The following is a 21,449-nucleotide window of genomic DNA, read 5'->3' as shown; positions in this document are numbered from 1 at the left end:
ACAGTCATAACAACGGTACTGTTGTATGCGCTCACGCAAAGCGAAGTGTGAGGTCAGCTTTTCTGCTGAAAACGCCTGCTTACTGTTAACACGCCAACGATGTTGGCAGAGTTTCAGAAAAATCCCACTCTGGAGGCCATTTTCAAAAGTTGTTGTTGTTGTTGGGTTGTTAAACTTTTGCATTTCACCCCAAAACCCTTGTTGAGTAAATGGCCCCATAGAGCTGGTTGCCTGGATTGGCATGGATTGGCCTTTTCCACTCATACTGATTCACCACCGACACCAGGATCAGTATTGGTGCATCTCTAGTATAAGAATTTTGTTATTGAACACATTAGCTAGCAAAAAATAAATGAGTAAACTGATCATGTTTTAGTTTTGACTTTGAACTAACAGCCACTGATATAAAAGCTGGACCCTCTTGAGACATTCTGCAAACTCAGGGTTTGTTTGCCTGGACTGTATTCTCTGTTAAGCCAGATCTTTCCAAGAATCTCACATCTTTGAAGGAGCTGCTTCATTGTTCTTGCTTCAAAGAGCCAGTAGGTAACCGTCACTGGCTGCCTGAGACCTGCTGTCATAAATTATCCTGTGAAAACCTCAAAGACCAATGCAAATGTTGATCAGTAGAGTAACAGTGCTCTGTCATCCCTAACAGGATGCCTTTAGTCCTGGATGTTTGTTCATATAGAAGCTTGAACTCAGACTCTGTCTTTGTGACGAGCTGTCCTTTAGTGAACCAGAGTCTGTTTTGTGTTTTTGGCAGGACACCAACTTGCAAAAACCACGGTCATAAAAATTATGACACTAATCCTTTTGCTCTAAAAGTCATGTGGGTGATTTATCTGGAGGATATCTTTAACTGTGCATTCATGTGTGTGTGTGTGTGTGTGGATGGTGACACGCCATATGCATCGATCATGTGTCTTGTTGGCTGGTCGACGATGTCACATATTCATCTCTCAGTGTGAGGCCTGAACTATGAGGAAGAGGGTTTTTTCTATTCAGGGTGAAGCATGAATGTGCATTTCCTGAGAGGAGCTGTTGTTGTGCTCGGTGTCGAACAGAGCGGTTATGTGGGCAGATGAACAATGCTGACCCGTTTGCTCTGCTCTCTCACAGAGAGACCACTTCTTCCAACAAGGAGGCAAAGAGCGTTGACTCTGCGTCTCCAACAACATCCCCACGCTCTGCAAATTACTGAGATGATTGTGAGAAAAGAGCTTTGTGAAAGCCAGAGAGGCTGCCAAGAGGGATCGTTAGTTTCTGTGACAAAAATCTCACAAATCCGGTTACAGCAAACTGTTAAATCCCACTAAATATCTTATTTATAAAGCTGTAATCAAAACAAAATAATGTCATTAAATAACCTTCTAATACCTTTGTATTTTAACTATTTAAGAAGGCATTAACACATGAATTGGCGACAGATGAGGAGCTGTGACTCACTCTCCTCCCTTTTCACAAACCTGCCTGCCACGGCTCTACTCTTATACCTAACCTACATGACATTTGCGTAAGAAGGGCGCCAGTGAAAGCAAACACTTCCTGTCTTACGCCTTTCTCACAAAGGACCTGAGATGAAAGGAGTGTAGTCGTGTCGTGAGCATGAGGGGCTCTTTATTGGCAGCAAGGCGAGAGACAGGATTCTTTCGGGAATCAATGAGGAAGGCTGAAATGTTTTCTAACTGTGTATGAAGCCTGAAGTGTCAAAGGATTATGTAACAAGACACATAAGCCATGTGTTTTTAATGGTAATACTTCTCTACCAGGAATTGATGCACTATTCACTGATAGTTTGACTGTTGCTGCAGATCTTTAGAGGTTTAGTAGCAAAGACTTATCAATTAGCTTGTGAGTTGTGAGGCGCAATAAAGGAAAACGGCCTCCTTTGCTTTTATAATTTGGTTCATTCTTTTATCTAATTAAGAAATTTAAAAAGATTCAACTCAAAGTGTTATGCAAGTGTCTGGAGAGCCGTTTTCTGTGTGTTTCATGTACTCATTCATGTGAGCAGTCAAAGTTTACGCCAAAACATTAGACACCCACTTGAACTTCTTTAATTGGGCATGAACGAGCCGTTTGAGACGCCACCTTTACACTTTGTGTTAATATAACAACATTTTCTGCTCTAGTTAAGCCTGATATGTCATTTCAAAGTGGGTGTCATGAAGTCACAGATCAAAAAGAGAACAATCAGATGACTATCTGATGTCACTGTGTCTGACTGCCATCTGATTTGAAAAACGGGATGAAAGTTTGAGAGGAGAGTGGCAGGACATGCCATGCTGCCAATGCTGGACAACTCAGACCTTTTGTAGCTGGTGGCTTCAGGTTGAACGCTGGAACAAAGAACAATAAGTTAATATGCTTTTACAATTTTTTGGGATGCTGATTTGATTTAAATTGAGATTCTTTGATATTTATGATTTTTAGTTTGTTTTTTTTTAACACCAGACAATAGAAAAAAGTTAAATGTATGGATGGGTATTGGTAAGATTATATCAATACTAATGCTCTTATCAATTCTGCTTATTGATCCAATTCTTTATCAATTCCTCTTGTGAATTTTCTCTGTAAAAAAATGAGCTTTACAGGTTTTCCAGGTCAACAACAGTAAATTGAGTTTATAAGTGAATGAATATGTAATTGGTCACTGGATCTGAATACCTCTGGACATAAATATACAGAAATAAGTAGAAATAGTTTGTCATGTGATGTCAATGTAGTTTTTGTAATATTATATTGACTGAAGTAGGGATGGGTACCGAATTGGGTACTTTTATAGGTACTGACCGAATTCTGTCAAAAGTACCAGGTACCGATTCACGTAAAATCAAAAGGTACCATGTTTAGGTACCTAAATGCATACTTGTGACTGTGAGGGCGTGGAAGAATGGGAGATTTTCGATGCTGGACATAATCACAGCATTGCAAGGTTATATATTGAAGAATAAATGTGTCAAATTGATTAAGGGCATATGTTTTATTTCCAAAGAAATGGATATTTTTACTACATAAACACAAAAAAGTACCAAAAATTGGTACCGTTGAGTACCGATACCAATTGCCAGGTACCGTGCATCGGTACTGTATCCATAAAGTTATTATGAAGAATAAATGTGTCAAATTGAAAAAAAAATACATGTTTTATTTTTAAAGAAATTGATATTTTTACTACATAAACACAAAAAAGTACCGAAAATCCGTACCGTTGAGTACCGGTACCGATCGCTTCAAATGTAAAAGGTACCCATCCCTAGACTGAAGTAGGCCATCTAGTATCTCGAAGTGCCTAAAGCATTATTTTGAGTTGTTTGGAACCTTGCCGTAGTGATGAAGCCAGCCATGAGCCTGCACCTAACTTCTATTTTATTTTCCTGTGAGTATTTTGATATTTGGGTTTTTAGTATTTCTTACAAAGAGTAGCTGTGATATGTCTGTGCTGAAAGTTGGAATTCTATTCTGAAGCCGAAGTTATACCGATGTATGCTAACCGCGAGCATATCAGTGCAGTTTTCTGTATTTGCTAGCATCAAGCTAGTTTATAAACAAAGACTGAAATGAAGAATTTGAAAAAAAAAAAAGATTTTTTGACTATGAATGCCAACTTTGATATTGTCAAAGAAAAAAACCTGATATGTAGTTTCTCCCACCCCTGTTATTTCACTTCAAAAGATAATTCTTCATCACTCACAAATTCAGAGCAGTATCCAAAACCTACATGAGTCATGTGGGAATCGCTTTCTGTTAAGCTGACACAAATGTGGCAGAAGAAGTTGCTTTTTGATGGATGAAGATATCAGACTTAGCTTTAGCAGCAACTGTTTTAGTTGTTGTTCATTCAGTCATGGTAAACTGAACTCAGATACCTTTGAAATGAGCACAGTGGTTGATGTGTCACAGAAATAATGTCTCACTTTAAGCACAATCTGACACACTTAAGTCCATCTGACATGTGGTTTTACAGCTATCAAAACTCCCTCACTTCAGTTTGTCTTTAATTGTGTTGGCGAGAGATAGCAACTTTTAAATTAGCCTTTATCATTACAAGGGGACTTCCAAAGATACTAATTTTCTGGTTATTTGAAAAAGACTTTTCAGTTCATTCTAACCTACTATCCTAAAAGTAAGAAAAAACACAGAGAAAATCTGAAGTTGTGTACAATTCATGCATCAGAGTGGGTAAACAATGTCAGCTAGCTCTGAGTGTGGCTAAAGTTAGCAGAGCTAGCATTACCAGCTTTTGTTTCTCCATGCAGATGATGCAGGGTGATGCTCTAGTTAAGCATTCATGTTACAGTTAAAGCAGAAGCAACCCACTTCCAACTTTTTTTCCAATTTCTGTGTGAAAAATACAACCATACTCTGTTACACCGCTAAATGCCAGGATGCAGCATCTACACTAAAAACACAGGGTTGTCTTTGATACAGACCTTGAGTTAACTCTGCAGGATCTACCTACCTGTGTGTGTGGATAAGGACAGTGCAGCAGGATATATCTTTGTCTTTGCCAAAGCACAGAATGTTATGAATAAAGTTTACATTCCCGTCAGCTGTTTGCTCCACACGCCACTTAGCAGAAGTGGCACATGATAACTGTGCGATAGTCCTCGTTGTTGGTTTGAAGCAGCAAAAAGAGAAGAGAAACAACATGCAGTGAGAACAACCTGTGATCTACTACACATGTTCACACACAAGCAGCGCTTTGAAAGGCTCCGGGCAGGCCTCCAGGACATTTTGCTCTACATGTTCGTATACAAATATTGGATCCTCCTCGCTCTGTTTGAACAATGCAGCCATTAGGCAAAGATTGGAGTTACAGTAGGGAATGATAGCGCTCACCGCCATATTGAATTATGATATTTAGAATAGACTCATTCTACCTCGTTATGTGTGTCAGTGAGTGGTGGCCAAAGCGAAGACAGACAAATAACAGAGTATGTGGGGAAAGAGTCAAGAGAGGGAATAAAGACTGCAGTCTTTCAAAGGTCAGGCTCCTTTTGAAACTGTTTAAAGTCTTTTTGGAAACTCTGGTTCGTTTTTACCACTAATGAAGAACATTGTTGCGTACAAAAACATAAAATTTAAGGATGAGTTGCTTATTGGGCCCTTTTAAGTTTTGTTGTTTTTTTTGCATATTCTGGGGTCTTACCGACTGTCAATGTCCAGTAAGTTTTGTGCTTCTGCAGGCTGATTCAGCCAACAGCAGCTAAACAGATTTAAATGGCTGCAACATATAACTCAGGGGAAGACACTTTTCTTTTCTTATACTCAACTTGAAATCTTAAACAATGCTTAGACAAGAAAAGTTCGACCAGCCAAGAAAAAATCTAGCACGTATCTCCCCTCCAAAAAATCCCACACTGATGGATGTTTACTTGAACCAAACCAATGAACTCAGTGGGGGGTGAGAAGCCTTTGTTAAACTTGACAGAGAGATGTTTGTTGATTCCTATACCATGTTAAAGTAAGCTAAGCTAAGCTAAGCTAGTTGTCTCTTAAGGTTAGCTAAATGTCTTGCAGATAGACCGGAAGAGTTTTTCATCTCAACTGTCTCTAAGAAGTGTCAGAATAACATTGATTCATACTGGACAGGAAGAGGTTTGCTCTAAGGGCCTATGTCCACCAACACAACAATGCCCAGGACATCAGGTGTTTTGTTTGAAATTGCTCCCAGTTTAAAAGAGTTCAGTTTTTTATTTGGCTCACTGTGATCAATGTCACTTTTCCACCTCTGAATAATAATAACCAAAAAGATACAGGACGCCTGATGTCATCTTTGTTAACAACAATAGCTGTTGTTCCTACAGAGAAACTAACCACACACCACCTCCAAGTACAATTCCCATGCTGTTTATGCTGCAACAGCATTCACATTCATTTTTTCACTTCTCTTTTTTTGTAAAATTAAAGGAAATAAAAGCAGGTGTTCTGGACACCTTTCATAACCTAGAAACGGTATGTGTCCACTGGTAGTGTAAAAACACTGCCAGTGGACACAGGCCCTAAATCTGCAACCCTGTGTATTTTTTTTGTTTGTTTGTTTTTTATAGGATTGGGGTCAATGAAGAGGTTAAAAACAAAGAATTTTATTAGCTTAGTTTTTCTTTAATCAGATTGTCTTTTAAAATTCCAGATTTGGGTTTGCCTAATGGTTGCTTTAAGACAATAGACAAGGCAGATGGGGATAAGCTAAAAGGGAAGAAAAGCTTGTTCATGGCTTCTGACTGTTGTATCTAATCTGAGTCCAAAGAAAAGGCATGTACAGGGTTGGAAATGAAGATCCTGAAACATGCTTACAAAGATATTTGGGGACTTCATTTATGGCCTACACAATCATAAAATAAAAAGCCAACACAGGCAAATCTTTGAAAAATCCAGATGCAAGCGAGAGGTTGAAGAGAAGAGTTTCTTACTTGACGGTGTTGAGACTAAAAACAGTCAGCGAGGGGTTAAGTGATATGTGGACTGCAGCATTAAAGAGAAACCACAGCTCGATTATGTGAACCAGCTGCTCAGCATGTACCACAAACTAAAACATCAAGTCAGCACTGCTCTCCTCCTCTGAATCCCTCTTTCATTATTGATTGAAACATATGTAACATTTCTGCTTTGCTTCAGCTTTCATTTATCCCAAGCTGCTGACATTAAAAGTAATCCTGCAGATTTATTTGACTGACAGCCTCCATGCACTAATGGATAACACTGATGCAGCAGGCACTGAGTCCACTTATGGTAAAGTTTATTAAATCAGTGGATCCTTGTTACCCTGCAAAAACAGCAAACAGCAGAAGGTCTGTGTGACAGTGAGACACAAAAAGAGAAGTGTCAGTTACCAACGACCCAGCCCACTTTTCAGTGACGTCTGTAACTCGTTCACATATGGTCCTGTCAGACCACAATGACATACAACAAGAAGTGAAACTGCAGCCTAACTGTGAGCAGCCGCTCTTTGAATGTCAGACTTCAGACCGGCTGAAGAGAACTCTAATTTAAGAAATGGGCCTATATTTTCTCTCTCTTTCTTTATAGCTTACACCGTCAAGGCTTATGTTTGGATGTTTTTAAAGTAAAGAGTGATTTTTGTCAGTTACTTTTTATTTGTTTAAAAATTGAAAGCAGGAAGGTAAATGTGTAAACTGAACCTTTAAAGGCACATGAAGGCTGGATAGCTAGAATGCAAAAATTATGGTACTGTTGTATCAGTTTGCATCTTGATTACACCTATGACTTTCCATACATTTGTTAAAGCAAGATTAATGTGTATGTTCTTTTTTCTAATTCTTTTTTTACCAATAAAATTTACAGGTTAAAACATTTTGGTCTTACAAATCAGCTGTGTCTGATAGAAAAAAATCAGTGGGTAAAAACCCGTCCCGGCAGAAGACCAGGATGTGTGTGTGTGTGTGTGTGTGTGTGTGTGTGTGTGTGTGTGTGTGTGTGTGTGTGTGTGTGTGTGTGTGTGTGTGTGTGTGTGTGTGTGTGTGTGTGTTTTCAAGCTAAAATTATGACTTTTGTCCCTGGAGTCTGGTGACTTTAAAAAAAAAAAAAAGATGCAACGGCTTTATCTAGCAAAGATAAACAAACAAATCCAGATTTATGACTCCACCTGGGGGCAAACAGTTTGAAGCAGCCTGAACCTCAAAGATATAAATGGTAGAATGAGAAATACACAAACAACAGTTTGTGAATAAGATGTAAAGTGTGATATTATTCCCAAGCAGAGAAACTGATATCAGACCTCTTCACAGGCGGATTAAACAAACTGACCGCAGTTACTGGCAGCAGTTTAAAAAGCTGCTTTCGATTTTCCATCTGTTCTTCCGAGGTTCTCTACGTAGTTTAGGACGTAGTTTCTCAGAGCTGATGTGACCGTTGCCACATGAGTTTATCATCCTAATGATGGTTTCTCGTCAGTGCTCTGAGGATTATTTATTTTTGTGATTGTTGCTGTGGTGTTTGGTCACAGTTTGGTTGCTGTTGTTATGGATGCAGTTGTTTGTCACTGGAGCCTTTATTGGCCTTTTATTCATCATGACTGTTGCTGTTTAATGATGGTGTTGAGTTCAAGCAGTTAGACGCTGTCTGTTTGTACACATATATTTTGTCCGTACTCCAAGAAGCTGTCATCTTTTGATACTACAGACCTACATTTGTGAGTTTTTCAAGCTGTTAGTTAATAATATATTATTATTATTATTATTATTATTATTATTATTATTATTATTATTATTATTATTATTATTATTATTTTAAACAGTAAAAAATAAGAGAAGCAGCCAAGCAATAGAACAGATGCACAAGTATTTATAAAGACAAACTATTAAAATCAAAGATGAAATGAGTAAAAAATCCCAAAACAATAGAACTTTTTGATGAATTTAACTTTTTCCTCAGGTAGTTATAGGTTATAGTTATATTTATAGGACACTTTTTTTGTTATTCAGTATTTTCAAACTGATTTTATTTTTTGCACTACAATTCCAGTGTTACACTGAATTAACAAATCTGATTTTAACAAGGCTGATTTTATGACAACAATGTGCTTGAATGCATGTCCCAGCAGTGCTTATCTTATGTAAAGTGTACAAATGTAAAATTTATGAAGGATTTTTAAAATCTTCCTTGATGAAAATCATCAATAACACTGAAAGAAAAAGAAGAGATGTTCCAGTACCCGTTTTCCCCTTGATGCTGATTTCAGCATACATGTGAGTACCCGGTGCTGCTTTGGGGTAGTGTGATTAAAAAATGAAACCAGGTTTATAACCAGGTTTTTATTTTTTTAACATCGCTTACACTAACCCTGCACATGTGTGATAGTTATTAGTTTCCATCCTGATGTTGTTGGCCTGGCTCAGCAGACTCAGGGAATTCAAACATTGAAACAAGCTGCTGCTAGAAACAGTGCGGCTAGCATTAGCAGCAAGTAATGATACTTTATTTTTATCTAGTTTCACTGCATGTAAAATTCAAGAAATTGTTAAAGAGTGGTTGTAAAAAAACACCAATGCTGAAGTTCATCTGCATGACACCTAGCTGTTTGCTGCTGCCGCACCCTGGTCCAGCAGTTCTTCTTTCAGTCTTTATTCAGTACTGACTTGATACTGGTTTTTAGGTTTCTGTTCAGCTTTGTTCAAAAATGATTTTGAAATAAACAGATCTGAGGGCTTGTGACATCAACAGCATTTTCATGAAGTCACATTCCCAGTTGCTAAAGCAACTTTATAGGAACCACAAGCAGCATAGGGCTGCTCACCCAGTGCTGCTGTTGATGCTAGCTTCTAAAAGCTCAACCGCTAGGTCCTTCATTCCCAAATTACCAGGACATGCCTGTAAAGGATGGCATCTAGCAAAGCTGCTTTTCCATCTGATCTGTTCTAGTTTTTGTTTTTATTTTCAAAGGCTTGTTTGAGTTCCTCCTTTAACTCACAGCATTTCTTTGCTGTCTGGCTTGTACCCTCTGCAAACTGGCAGGAAACATTTGAAAATTTAATCTTGTGCTTTGCTGCGTCAAGTCGTTTTGCATCTCCTCAGTCACATGTATCCTACATAAAGCCTTGACTTCATTGTTTGTCCTTTTGTCTGAGTTTTTATGAGTTTTTGATGATTTCAAGGACTTTCCTCACTCCTATTTACGGTCATTTTGCCTATGTTTACAACAGGATCTTAATAATGGTGATTTAGAGTTTGAGCTTGTGAATTGGTTCTAGTCATCGACTGATCAACGTACATTTACTCACGGACCAGTCATCGTGTATTCATGTCCCTCCTCTGCTGGGAAAATAACTTCTTTGAAGCAGAGGCCAAAAAGCTTCCCATTAATGGGGTTCTTCTAAAATTGTTCTAGTTCCTTTGTGATTATTGAGAAAGAGGGCAGGGCTCCTCCTTTTACTGGAACAACAAAGTAAAGTTGTCGTGTCAAAATGTCTAAAGAAAGGCCGATAAATTTAGACTATGTAGCTGTTGGATTGGTGTACTCATGACGCAAGGACATAGCAAAGGTCACTCCATTATTCTTATCAGTGATGGATGATTAAGTTAGTGCTAACTTTTATCTAACTCACAAAAAGACCAATGACATAGCAATCTAACTTAAGTCTAAATAAAACTCTTTCACTTGAAAAGTTTCTTGTAATGGAAAATTTCTAAGAAAAACTGTAAACCACAGAGCAGCAACACCACACAGCTAACTACAGAAGTGCTCTGTACTGTGTCCTCTGAGCAGGCCTGCAGGGTTTGTTGACAGTCTTATGCGAGTCAGTCCTTTGTTTTTGTCCTCTGAGGTTTATGAGCAGCAATTTGATTGTCCCTTGGAAATGGAGAAGTAGAGCGGCTTATCGTTCGGGGAAGTGACTCTTTAATGCCCTGAGACATCACACTAATGTCCTGCAGCCTCACATGAGCCCTGTGGTGTGTTTCTCTTAGCAGATGTATTGATGTGTATACACATATATATATATATAGGCCTATGAGCACATGCAGTGATCTGATCACCTCTGATGCTCTTCAGATCTGGGTCACTGTAAATGCCCTCATGTTTGGAAACTGTTGTGTAATTATTGGTAAATATGAAACCGATGGAGCACAGGATGTGAACTGATAGTGTTAGCTTGATGACAGGAAGAGGAAGAACTGTGCACCCCGATGCCTTCTTATCCACTTGCTATCTTTGTTCAGCAGGAAGTTTGTGGTTTTGACTCGGTGTGATGCAAACAAACAGAGTCTACAGGAGGAGGTTTCTCCCCGTGTCCAAAGTGTCTCTGCAGTTGTTGTTTTTTTCTCTTCTTTTATTACTTTGGTGCAACCAGTGAACAACATATGACTGAACAAAGGACTACAGCTGAGAGAGAGTGATAAGATAAGAAATATTATGACGTATCAGAAAGAGGAAAAGTGGCAGAACCCAAGGCACACAGATCAAAAAGATGAGGAGCTATTAGTAAAATAGTAAAGACTGAGAAGTGGAGGTAAACAATGATGATTGTGGTCAAAAGGGCTGGAAAGGTGAAAATTACAATTAAAAAAAGCAAAGAAATATTGATGTGAAGGCTGAAAAATGAAGGAAAAAAAAATTAAAAAGGAAAAACTTAAATAATTACATTTAACAAAAAGAGAAAACAACAAGACCAGACCGGATGTCATGTTAATGGGCAGTTATCCTTTCTGCAACTTAGCAACAGGCTGCCAGTTGCTTTTGTGACATTACGATTAAAGCTGTTGCAACGTTTTTTTCCAGAGTAGCAATCAGCTGATTGTTCTTGCAAAAAATGTCTGAATAAGAAATATTTCTTGCACATATGCTGTAAACATTGCAGACATGTTAATAACTTGCAAAAGCAGCTGTTTCTACAGAGTGAGAGACAAACTGAAATTAGGGATGCATGATATTGGATTTTTGCCGATATCCGACATGCCGATATATCGAAACCTCTTTTGGCCGATACCGATAATCACAAGTTTGTTTGTTTTTTTCACTGTAAAGAAAGCTAAGTCTATCCTGTACTGGAATTTGTATGTTACTCTTATTGTGACGGTCTTATTTGTTAAAAAAACACACATAAAACAAGACAAAAAACATTTGATTTTACCATAAATAAGAAATGTATTATTTTTTCAAACTCAAGACATTCAGTATTGAAATACAGAAAAATAATTTCTTTAGATCACATGAACTTTAAATGTACAATGCATTTTGAAACATAACCAAGTTGCATTTGATTATTTTAGAGCTACTGTAACAACCTGGTGACAGACACAGAGCTCTGCGGTGCAAATAAATGAAGTGCTACATTTTATTTAAGGAGCTTATTTTTCAGATGGAAAATAATAATAATCCTAACTGAATAGCACCTTATCGGCTGTGCATATCGGCAGAAATTTTCGTAAGTGCCGATACCAATAAATGTGTTTTTAAGCTTATATCAGCTGATACCGATATTGTGCCGATAATATCGTGCATCTCTAACTGAAACAAAAAAAAGTCACACATTTTTCTTCTTTATGTTGACTTTTGTAGAATTTATTTTATTGTTTCATCAGGTGCTGCAGCAGTGACAGCAAGAGCACACACCATAGTGAACACTCTGCCCTTTTTTTCTTTGTTTCAACTTGCAGTAATCTCATGCTCTGGACATCTTCTGTCACTTGCTCAGGGGTATCTGTTGCTATGTTTTTCATTCATTTTCTACAAAGGGCCAAGCATCCTTGCTAAAGCAGAAGCAAACATATTATGCCACAGAAACGACCCTACAGTCCCTAGTATGGTTGTCCAAATTTGAACAGAGGTGGTTTATGTACAGCTGTTTTGGCTTTGTGACAGCGGCCATCTTTCTTCATAGTTGTTGTTTTGCTGTCAAAAGAGTGGATCAGAGGAGAAGCAAAGGTTGGCACACACACCTACAGTGTATTACCAGTGAAGCTAATTCAGTTTGGAAGATTCATTTGTAATTCAGAGCAGCCTTGATAATGAAAGTAAAGCTAATTTTACGCTTGTTAAAACAAAACTAACTTCTGGAAAATGATCAGCCAACCTTTTTTTTTTCATCACATTTCTCCTTTGTCATTTCTTAAGTGAGCCAGTTCTTATGCAGCTCCAGTGTTAGTTTTTCCAGAGATGTCCTGTGGCTGCATGAGAGGTTAAATGACTATCCTTAATATCTTTCAAATTGCACTTTGGTTTGCAGTTACATATCAGAGGAAGTACAAACTTGATCTTTGTTTTATTGAAGAAAAGCTAAAGAAATGCATTGTGTCACTCTCTTGTATGTTCTGAATCTTTACAAATCTAGTGGAGCAGGACAAAACCTTGAGAGCAACAGTAGGTCTTTGATTAGAAAGATCATGTCAAAGATGACAGAGCTGACCATGCTCACTGTCACATGATCACCTTGTGCTGCGGTCCAAGACATTTCTAAAACACACAGTGCATCAGCGAAGCTTCCTTTTTGTCTTTCTGTATTCTCCCCTCTTTTCCGTTTCTTCCCTCCATCATCGCTTCCTGTCTGCTTCTCCCTGGAAACAAACAAACAAAAAAAAAAACATAACATACATCTCCATCGTTTGTTTCTATGGCAACCCAGCAGTGAGGAGAGGAGACAAGCCGAGCTGTAGCCTCCTTCAACCAACCCTCCTCCATGCAGGAAGAAAGGCAGAATGGAAAAGAGACGGAGTGTGAGAGAAAGAGGAAAGGAGATGACTCAAGACTAGCAGGAAAAGAGCCTGAAAGAAAGAAAGAAAGTAAGAAAGAAAGAAAGAAAGAAAGAAAGAAAGAAAGAAAGAAAGAAAGAAAGAAAGTCACAAACATTGAGGGAAAGAGAGGGAGGTGAAGAAAAGAAGGCAATCAGTGCTTACTCGTGTGCTGGATGGAGTATCTATGGTAACCTCGGCCAGTTATCAGAAAATTGAAGCTCCTTCTGTTTCTCTCCATTCTGCTCTGCCTGCTTCAAAAACACATTCATCTCCCTCCTCAGCACACAATTTCATATCTGCTCTTTATTTTAAAGTCATTAGTGTGGCACGTGCGTCCAATTTGAGCATGATGAAAATTTCCACTGGAAGTGCAGAGACCATTAGAGACAGACGCTTGGAGACAGACAGCAGCTGACTTTACTCTTCCGAGGAAATGAAACATTTTGCCCAGAACCAATATTTGCTATTCATGTTATCTGTTGTGAAAATCCTGCATGTGTGTGTGCATGTGTGTGCATGTGCCTGTGGGTGAGTGCACCAGAAGAATTAGAAAAAAAAATTGCATGCCCATCACTGACATGTGCAAAAATATATTTTGTTTATATTAACATATTAAATGTATTTCATCAATATATTTTGATTATCTGTGTTGCTGGTTTGTCTTGGTCAGTAGAGCAGGAGCCTCCAATTCTTGGTACCACTTGTTGCTTGTCAGTGCTACTCCCTGTCTTTATTCTCATTCATAAAAACTAATCAGTAAACCAGGAGCCTAAAATTGTCAGGTGCCAAGGTGAAAATGCTGAATTCAACCTCGCTTTGGTGAGGTTATATTGAAGTGAAGAGGCGGGCCTTTTGCCTCTTTGCTAAGATTCGGTCAAGTCAGCCATTCCCTTAAATAAGAGAAATGTGTGATGGTTTAGAAAATTCAGAGCCATAAAAACTTTCAACCTTTGAGCAGGGTTTGTCTAGAGACATTAAGATATGCATCACAATACTTGAATCCCGATAGTATCTCAATGTATCATGATATCATAATTTTGTGATTTATTGCAACTAAAAATGGAGGTGATCTATAAGCTAGTAGTTAAAATATCACAATGCTACTCAAAATTGACAGGAAAAGTTTGGTTGAAATCATTTTTTTTTAAACAACTTTCTTTTGTCATTTTTTTTTAATACAGGAAGTCAAATGCAGTGTGACATTAAGTGCATCAAGTTTGTCACTTAAACTACTGTGACATTAAATTAGATAAAAACTAAGCAAAGGTAAATGTTGGGTGAAAGACATGGTTACTTGGTAAAACTGTAAATTTCACTTGATGTAACCAATGTTTCACATCAAAAATCTGATATTGTGTAAAAAGTTACTATGAATATGTTGGTATCAGTCTACTACACTGTAAAAATTCAACTTAAAATAATTTTAAACCAACTGACTATATTTTTTTTATTGTACAGTCTATGGGCAACATACAGCAGAGCAGCTCTTCAGCGCCATCTACCGTAGTGGAGGTGCAGAAGTTCTATTTTACTTCCAACTCAATTTAAGATATAAATTTTTATTTTTACAAAAATATCAAAATTATGTAATATAATCATATAATAATAATTTAATAATAATAAAAAGTATTTGTATATCACTTTTAAAAACATTTGTTTGCAAAGTGCTTTGACAGCAAGGACACAAGAGCACAAGAGTTTAACATCAAGGGGGGAAAAAAAACAACCAAAGAAGGCTAAATAAAATCAAAGAACATTTAAGACAAACACAAATGGCAAAATGAAATATAGAGAGAACATAACACAAAAAGAACTTAAACCCCAGAAGTGGGCACAACGGACCAGGCCCAGTCGCTAACCATAGACGCAGAGGAGGCCCTGACCTCACAGGGCTGGAGACACAACACCGCCAGGGTACAGCAAAACGCCAGTGCATCTGTACCCTGGTGGTGTTAACTAACAAGGACGGGTCCATGTCCAGTGACTCCAACCCTTATGAATCAAAGGGCCCCCTCCATAAATCATAGGAACCCAGACAATGCAGGAACACTGCTACATAAAATGAGACCGTGAGGCCCAAAGTACGCTAAAACACATAAATAGATAATTAATTAAAATTAATAAATAATTTAAATTAATAATCAAATACATTAATAAAAGAATAAAAGTAGGAGATAGCAATAATTTTAATTTTAATTTTTACATTTTTTAATTTTAATTTTAATAATTTTTTCCGTTGCTAGGCGCTACCCAAGTAGCTGCCTGTTGCAGCAGCTCTCTCGTCTTTGTCCGTTTCTTGTATTTTTTTCGTCTCTTTTTCGTAATCTTTGTATTTGGAGTGGATCATCACTTTGTATGGTTCATTGTCGGTCACAGACACCAAACTTTTTGTGGCTTCGGCGATATTTTTTACTACTTTTCTCCTGTGTTTGTCTGGAGATCCTACATGTAACCATGGCTGCATTGTTTACATGCAAAATTAGCTGTTAGCAGCCTGTAGCATGTCAATGCTAACTAGTGTAGGGCTTGATGATTTCCCTCGAGCTGAGGAGGAGGAGGTGAGGACGACGTGCTGGTTCTCGGATGTGAGCTGGGAGGTGACGACGTGGACCTGTCCTTCCATCCATCGTTGTTGGGAACGTGGGATCTAGCCCCGGGGGATGGACGAGCTAGCTGTGCTAACCCAGCGGCATCGTGCTGTTCACGGACGTGGCTGACGGAGCTGACATCGGACGCCGGCGACACATCGGAGGAGCTTCGCCTGCTGTGAGCAGACAGGATCCAGGAGACAGAGACTGAACAGACTGCTGGGGAGGCTCAGTCCTGGACCCTGTGGAGGTGGAGACTGGCTGGGCTGGAGAGTGGTGGACGAGTGGTGGACGGGATGTCGTCATCTAATTTCTTATGGATCCTTTTGCACTTTCTATACTCTTTCTTACTTTTTTTTTTTTTCTGAAATGCTGCGGTGACTCCTGAATTTCCCCTCGGGGATAAATAAAGTATTGTCTATTCTATTCTATTCTATTCTAAAGCAAAATATAGATAATAAAAGAGACAGAACACTAACACAATTATCTTAAAAGTCATCAATAAAAGATTAAAAGAATGACAAAAGATGAGGCATGGATAAACAATCTGAATTAAAGTAACTGAAGACATTAGTCTGTTAAGATAACAAGAAGTCAGTAAAGGATGAAGAAACTACAATTATGGGAGCAATTCCTACAAGTAAGAGGATAAAAAGACTAAAACAGAGATAAAAAAAAATGGAGACTTAAACACAGAGAAGGAAGCAAAATAAAAGAAAGACTAAAAAAGTGTCGCAGCTGTCTCACAATTCTTGAGCTGCTGGTTGAAGCTCTTCCTTTTGTGATGTGTCCAAAAAAAAGTTCAATAAAGTCCAGTGATGAGTTTAAAGGGTTTATTGTGCAAAAAATCCAAAACGAGCCAATATGTAATTAAGGCAAAACATGTGAGGATTATACTGGATGAAAACTAAACAAATAATGATGGTAGAACCATCATCCTGCTATGTCAATACTTGGGTCTGTAAGGTCAAAACACACAACAAAAGATACAGTGCGTAGAAACCAGAATATTGAGCAATATCTATCAGTCAGCTTCTAACTTTGAATGCCCCCTTGCTCATCTTTCCTGTTGGTGGAGTTACTGAAGCCTTCTGAGGACAAGAAACATGAAGCTTGTCCTCAGAAGGCTTCAGTAGCCTCTCCTTGATTTCCTTTTGCCAAGTTTTTAACATTAAGAACATCTTTTAGGATCATTTCTTTTTTAACTTAACAACTCTTATTTTTGTGGTCTGACGGCATTTCACACAGTTTATCCATTTTGTGCTTGATGATGTCGGTGAAAGGGAAACCACTCTGACGAACACAAGTTCTCTGGAAACCTGTTATGTGTAATTCCTCTGAATACAGCACGCTGTACCTTTAAGGTATAGGCTGCCGTTTTGTGGGCGATGCTGTGATTTTACCTTTTTTTTCACCCACCAAGTAACACGTTAAATCATATGTTAATCCACTGAAAACATTAAATACAACTCAACTTTTTAATACACTCAAACAAATGTTAAGTATTTTTACATCACTTCAATGTCTGTGGATTATAAGAGCAAGATGCTGCAAAACAGATAAGACTTTGTAGATGTACTCAGCCAATCTAATAAGGGTTTCCTTGTCATAAAAAGCCTGAAGAAGCAAAAAAAACATCATCCAGAAATACAATACATCTCTGTATGTTTAATAATGAAAAAAGGTCCAAGAAAAATGAGTAGAGCGAGGGAAAAATGCCAATAACTCCCAAAGAGCGTAGATTATTACTGAGAGTGCTGCAGAAACACAGCTGATGACGTCCACAGAGCCCACTTTCATGGATATACAATAAGTTCCCCATCAACAATAATTGGTACTAAGTCATGTTGTGACGCTAATGTCTGGGAAATCAACCAGTGATTCATTTACTGCCATTTCTGCTTTACTGACAGGCTCCTGTCTTATTATAGACACACTGTGGCACGAAACATTTCTCCTCAAACTCCTTAAGATATACAAACTCAGCTTCCCCTGTGGCTCTTTCTGGGCCTCGTTATTTTTATCTGTTTAGATTTTTTTTTCCTCCCCTCCCCCTTCTCTCTCTCGCTCTCTGCGTCTCTCTCTGTAAAGACTCTTCTGTTCCTGAGTCCGGAAACTTGTGGTCATTTGTCAGCATTTCTGTAATCATTTTGAGACGAGCAAACAGGTTGTGGCCTGTTACTCAGTTGCATCTGCTTCCAGCTCTTACAGTATTGAGCCTGGGATCAGAGCTCTGCATCACCACAATAGATTTTGTGTGTGTGTGTGTGTGTGTGTGTGTGTGTGTGTGTGTGTGTGTGTGTGTGTTTTGACTCAAAGCTACATCAACAATGTCTTTCTTAGGTGCTGTCTGTGTCTCTGTGTGATTAATGGCTTTGGCTAAATTGATTTTCCACTTGGTTTCAGATATATTCACTTCTTCAGATGACACCACAGCTGATAAAGATTATTATGTGTACTCTGCCGTTCTGCTGTATTTGGAGGTTTTGTTTGGCCTTGTGTTTACTCAGGGCAGGTTAGCCCGGGATATGTTTCTTTTTGTCTTTCCAGCTGACTGCCTGTAAAATAACCATCTTCTATCCTCTGGCTCTGTTTAAATACACAACATGCACTCTAAATGTTAGACAGTGGCAGACTAATATCCTCTTGTTTTCTTTCCTCTGTCCAGCCCACTGGCTACATGGAGACGTCACTTTCCTACAGCTCCATAGAGGACCTGCAGCTCCTGTCATGGGACAACGCTCCCAAGTACTGTGTCCAGCTTAGCTTCCCTGGCGGCACTGTCCTGCTACAGGTAATCTTACAAACGTGACAAAAATAAGATAGTGGCAAAGTTTTCTCTGTTGTACTGCTCAATCTATACAAAAAAAAAAAACTGAGTGACAGTAAAGCAAAACTACCAACTGTGATGACATTTGTGCCAGCTAGCTACATTGCTAAACTAGCGTCAGAGCTCAAGTAGCTTTATTGCTAAACTAGCTGTCCAAATAGATGCCATACAGTTTGTCTTCAATGTAAACAGACACGTGTGAAGTAGAAGAGTGTTGAAAAGTTTAGTTCACATCCAAAATAGATCATTCTGCTGTTTAAAAAGCACAATGAGTAGAAACTGGGATATGTAGCCATGTGCAGCGGTCAACTCCTGGAGTGAAATTCTCCCACGATCACCCCTTCCATTTAAAAGTCCTGAAGCGATGGTGGTCTTCAAGAACAAGAAGCTTCTGTTTGGCACACAAACTTTGATCCTTTGTTGATATTTCACTAAGAACCCTTTAGCCTTTGGTCAGTTCCCTGTGTGGATATTAAAGACTTATTCAAACTTCATTAAAGCAAAAATATTTTTTGTGTTAGGGTGATTATCCACAGATTTCAAAATAATCGTTAATATAGCCTACAAAAAAAGAAGCAGAAATTCCAACACTGATTTGTAGCCCTAGTTTGAACTATACTGACTCATGCATGTGTGCTAATAGTGCATGCACCAGGTGGTGACAGCACTGGTAGGACTGCTACCTATCCTACAACAATACTATAAACTATATACTAAAAAATCTTAATAGAAAATGATAATCAAGTGTTCAAAGTGCACCAAAAACTCAATATATAGAATTCATTTTTGTAGAAGTGACTTAAACCTGTGCTTCACTGATGCACAGCTGATATAACCACCTCCTGTACTGTTGATAATAAAGAAATGAATGCACATGGCAATGGACAACCTCTCATGTGTACTCAAAAAAGTCCAATTAGCTGAGCTTATTGTCAAATTACTTGTTTATAGACTCTACTTGTACTGTCCTGTTTGTTAAACATCAGAATAAAAAACATATCAGCAATCTTAGAAAATTACATGTCTGTAGCAGATAGCACACATGCTACAATAACTCCCAAATTGGTAAATCCTTCAGTTTTGTGGTTTGAAGCACTCTTGTCAACAATCTATTTTAAAGAACATACAATGAGTATTTTTTGGAGTTCACTTCAACATGATATAAAATATATTCATTTGACAGCAATGTTTAATTCTTACCCTCAGAAGTTAATACCTGCCAGTACACGCTGCAGAGTTTGTGTGTTTGGTGTACACTGTACACACCAGAGGAAGTGATCATTGTCACTGTGATGGTGTTCATCATAAGCCCACATCCACAGAACTTGTTGCATTGTCTGGTGGTTTCAGTGGTTTAGCTTCAGTACACAGTGTACTCACTGAACTCTTTTGACAAAAAAAGAAACATCTGAATTTCAAGGAATTTTTTATTTTCTTCACAATCACCAGAGCTTTTTAGCAAACGCATTACCCACAGTTACCCATTAGTCCAATTATCTCTGATACACAATTCAGCCCATTATGAGCGTTGGGGGTCAACCGTGTGGACCCACATCCTCAGCTGTGTTTGCTTATGCCTGCTGCCAGCTGTTTGAAATGCTGCCAGGCGCTGCTTCCTATCAACAAACCAAGCTCACACAGAGTTCCTGCACTAGACACAGAAAAGTGGAAAGTCTGGTTTGGTTTCCAGCTAGAGAAAGTAAATGATAGAAATAGATTTATATGTCAAAACGACACGGACAAATGAAAATAGTGCAGATTCAGAGAAAGAGAAAGCAAATCAAGATTGCAAAAACTACACACAGAGGAGTTTGGACTGAAGTCCCATTCTGCCAGCATACTGGTGTCTGAAAAATTAATTTTGCAGTTTCTAAACTGCACAAACTTTAGACTCTTTATTTCCAAACACTTCATATTGTTAGATTCCGTTTGATCTCAAAGTTTTATAAGTTCCCTAAGTTAAGTTCCTGCTGTTTGGGTGCATTTCTTTCTTTCTTTCTTTTTTTTTTCTTTTTTTTTTCGGATTGAATATAAGTATACAATTACCAATGTGTCTTGTCAGATCAGGGCTGCCTGCTTCTTTTAAAGATATTTTTATCACTCTCATGAATTGTATTTTAATGGCATCACCTGCAAACACACAATCTTATCTGTGACAAACAAAATACATTAGATCTTGATTAGAAAGAATGTTTGCATTATACCAACTGAAAAGGATGATTCAAACATCAAAATAGCTTTTTCTATAGGGTTAACTTTATGTCAGATCATCCCCATCAAAATGTGTCCTAAAATCATTTTAAACAGTCCAATAAATCACAACATTTTTTTATTTGTATTAATGAATATTATGACTTTAGTGTATCACTGCTGCAGAATGAATTATCAAACAGCTTCATAGAAGCAGCTGTGTAGTTGTAATCATTGTGTTACTGGCGTCAGTTTGACCATTTGTTGACAAAAGTGATTCACAAGGGTCTTCATGTTTTTACTCATAAGGGCAGATCCTCTCAGATGATGTGCAGGAGCCTGTTAGTAAGAGTTGTGGCATCATTTTAAATAAACAAGAACAAGGTGTTCAGTTTCAGTAAACTGTTAAAGTCTTCTGTAGGAATATGGTGCAGTTTAACTTCTGTGTCAGACATGCTCAGGAATGAGTCCCCTTGTTTGCTTTTATATTGAAAACAATACATACGACCCTACACTGTTCATCTTCACATTATCTCTTCCTCTTTAGATACACCACACAGAGACAGTGCAACACTGAAATCACACCTTTTTTATTTGGTGACCTGGTTTTTATTGTGATCAAACATAAGAAGTCCAAACTAACAGGA

At 38.1% G+C, this 21,449-nt stretch overlaps 1 protein-coding gene across 2 annotated transcripts in view; it reads left to right on the top strand.

Moving 5' to 3' along the window:
* cmip (c-Maf inducing protein) overlaps nt 1-21,449 on the top strand; it is a 53,307-nt gene that overhangs the window by 8,133 nt on the left and 23,725 nt on the right. For both annotated transcript variants that reach the window (XM_074677544.1, XM_074677543.1), the window contains one exon: nt 18,451-18,576. In XM_074677544.1, the coding sequence (XP_074533645.1) occupies nt 18,451-18,576 (126 nt within the window). The remainder of the gene's footprint in view (nt 1-18,450; nt 18,577-21,449) is intronic.

The sequence above is a fragment of the Halichoeres trimaculatus genome, unplaced genomic scaffold, assembly GCF_033239565.1.
Source record: "Halichoeres trimaculatus isolate MK-OKI-2021-1 unplaced genomic scaffold, fHalTri1.1 fHalTri1_scaffold_10, whole genome shotgun sequence".
In the NCBI taxonomy this organism is placed as follows: domain Eukaryota; kingdom Metazoa; phylum Chordata; class Actinopteri; order Labriformes; family Labridae; genus Halichoeres; species Halichoeres trimaculatus.
The sequence above is the reverse complement of the archived record's forward strand: the minus strand, read 5'-3'. Positions and strand labels throughout refer to the sequence as shown.